The 2,733-nt window shown below is 39.6% G+C and overlaps 1 protein-coding gene across 1 annotated transcript in view; it reads left to right on the top strand.

The window, feature by feature from the left end:
• The first annotated feature begins 1,511 nt into the window (after positions 1–1,511).
• LOC137646522 (uncharacterized protein slr1819-like) overlaps positions 1,512–2,733 on the top strand; it is a 13,151-nt gene continuing 11,929 nt past the window's right edge. The window contains exon 1 of the mRNA XM_068379628.1: positions 1,512–1,607. Within this exon, the coding sequence (XP_068235729.1) occupies positions 1,512–1,607 (96 nt within the window). The remainder of the gene's footprint in view (positions 1,608–2,733) is intronic.

Raw genomic sequence — 2,733 nt, 5'->3', positions numbered from 1 at the left:
GCTTCGACAAACTGTGCAACTTCTTCTAGTGACATGTCCTGATTCTTATCACCAAGTCACATATGCCGCGTGCTAATACGTCTCTCACTATTGTGTCAGTATAATTTACATCAACGTTGCATCCTGGACATTTTATCAGGAATTTGCAAACACTAGCCTGTCCTATAAGTCGTGCACAGAAACGTCGTGCAGGCTCATCACGGTCTTGACGCATGTTGTGTAGAGTCACTCGAGCTACCATGGTGTTTTCCTCTCGAACTGCCAGTTTTTTTATCGCTCCCATCACTTCTACTTCAGTCTTGTTAGTAAGACTGCCACCAGCTGATCGTGATAAGTCTTTTCGAAGTTGTTCTTTGCAGCATTCTAGAAGCTGTACCACGCGATCACGGCCTTCAATTTTAGTTGCGTCTACATAGTCAGACCATCGTGATTGAAAATATGCCCATTCTTCACTTGTTCCCGCTGTCGATATTGTGGGTGTTTTAACTCTTTCTACTTTGGCAGCTTGTCCAGGAGCATGTGTGGTGCAGTGAGCAGTTATGAGTGCAGCTACGATGGAGGCCTCAAGGTCGTCCGTGACGTAATCACAGCCTGGTATTGGACATCCTACAGCTGGCATTTTGATTAGTTCTTAGGATTAAGTCATTCACAATATCTGTTATCCTGAATCCATCTCTGGCCGTGGTCATAAATAAGAGCTTGGTCCATTAATTCAAATGTCTTTATTATTGAACAATGACCACGGTCAATCTCAAATGAACATAAAACATATTTAGAATAAATGATGAACAATGTATATAACTCAAATGAACATAAAACATATTAAGAATAAATGATGAACAATGTATATAACTCAATGTTTATAACCCTCTATGTAAATGAATAGAAACGCTAGAAATATCACATTACAAACCATTACAATGTATATTCAATTTATTTCCTAAACATTCTACGTAGGCTTCAATTCAACAAATGTGGATTATACTGTAATATAATCTTGTATTACACGTTTAACTTTATCTTAATACAGCGTAGGCAGACTTCAGTTTAACTAGATCTTAATTTTCAGAAATATTTAGTATGATACTGGTTATCCTAATTCATGGTGATCACACACACACACACACACACACAGACGCTATGTGTGTGGATGTAGTACGGTAGGGAGTAAAAGATGTGAGATTGGAAGTATGTTTAGGAATAGAAGGATGGATATATTGGCTTTGTGTGAGATGTTTGGTGAAATGTCTGGTAGAGTGTCTGGGATTGAAAGGGGAAGAGCAAGATAAGGTGTGGCTTTAATGCTGAGTGAATGGATGACAGGTAAAGTAGTGGAATAGGAGATATCATCTAGGTTAATGTGGATAAGGGTTAGATTGGGTAGGGAATGTTGGGCTTTTGTCAGTGTGTATGAGCCAGGTTGTGAGAAAAGTGAAGAAGAGCGGAATGAGTTCTGGAATGAATTAACTAGGTGTGTAGAAGGACTGGATAAAAGGAATTATGTAGTTGTCATGGTTGACTTAAATGCTAGAGGGGGCGCTGGAGAGTTAGAAGGTGTCATTGGGAAGTATGGCTTACCAGGTGAAAATGAGAGTAGTGAGAGACTGGTAGGTATGTGTGTTGAGCAAGAGATGGTGATAAGTTCTAGCTTTTTCAAAAAGAAAGATAAAAACAAGTATACATGGGTAAGAGTGGCAAATGGAAGAGTGGTAGAAAGAGCGTTAATGGATTATGTGTAGATAACTAAAATAATGTTTGGAAGATTGAATGACGTGCACGTGTTTAGGGGTATGGCTAACGATATGTCTGATCATTTTTTAGTGGAAGGAAAATTAGTTGTAGCAAAAGAGTGGGGGAATAGAGTAGGTGGAGCTAGTGACGGTTGAAGTGCTAATAAAACCGGGGGTAAAAAGTAAATATCAAGAAAGGTTGAAAATGGCATATGACGAAGTGAAAGTAAGAGAAACTGGTAATTTAGAGGAGGAGTGGAAGTTAGTAAAAGAAAATTTTGTTGGGATTGCAAGTGATGTGTGTGGCAAGAAGTTTGTTGGAGGCAGCATGAGGAATGGCAGTGAATGGTGGAATGAAGGAGAGAAGGTAAAAGTGGAAGAGAAAAAGAAGGCTTTTGGAGAATGGCTGCAGAGTAATAGTGTAGAGAAGTATGAAAGATATAGAGAGAAAAATGTGGAAGTAAAGCGCAAAGTAAGTGAGGCAAAGAGGGCAGCTGACCTGAGGTGGGGTCAGGGATTGGATCATTCTTATGAAGATAATTAGAAGTAGTTTTGGAAAGACGTGAAGAGAGTAAGGAAGGCTGGTTCAAGAATTGAAGGGACAGTGAAAGATGGAAATGGAAGGTTGTTAAAAGGAGAGGAAGCAAGGAAAAGTTGGGCAGAATATTTTAAAAGTTCATTGAATATTGAGGATAATAGGAGGGCAGATACAATTGCTGTTGCAGGTGTGGAGGTGCCAGTGATGGGAGATGAGAATGAGAGAGAGATTACAAGAGAGGAAGTGAGGAGAGTACTAGATGAAACGAGAGTATGAAAAGCACCTGGTATGGATGGTGTGAGAGCTGAGATGTTGAAGGAAGGGGTGGTGACTGTACTTGAATGGTTCGTGAGATTGTTTGATATGTGTTTTGTGATGTCAATGATACCAGTAGATTGGGTTTGTACGTGTATTTTACCACTATATATGGGTAAGGGAGATGTGCATGAGTGTTGTAATTCAAGG

The sequence above is a fragment of the Palaemon carinicauda genome, chromosome 9 (genome assembly GCF_036898095.1).
Source record: "Palaemon carinicauda isolate YSFRI2023 chromosome 9, ASM3689809v2, whole genome shotgun sequence".
Lineage (NCBI taxonomy): Eukaryota > Metazoa > Arthropoda > Malacostraca > Decapoda > Palaemonidae > Palaemon > Palaemon carinicauda.
This window is presented reverse-complemented; position numbering and strand designations above follow the sequence as displayed.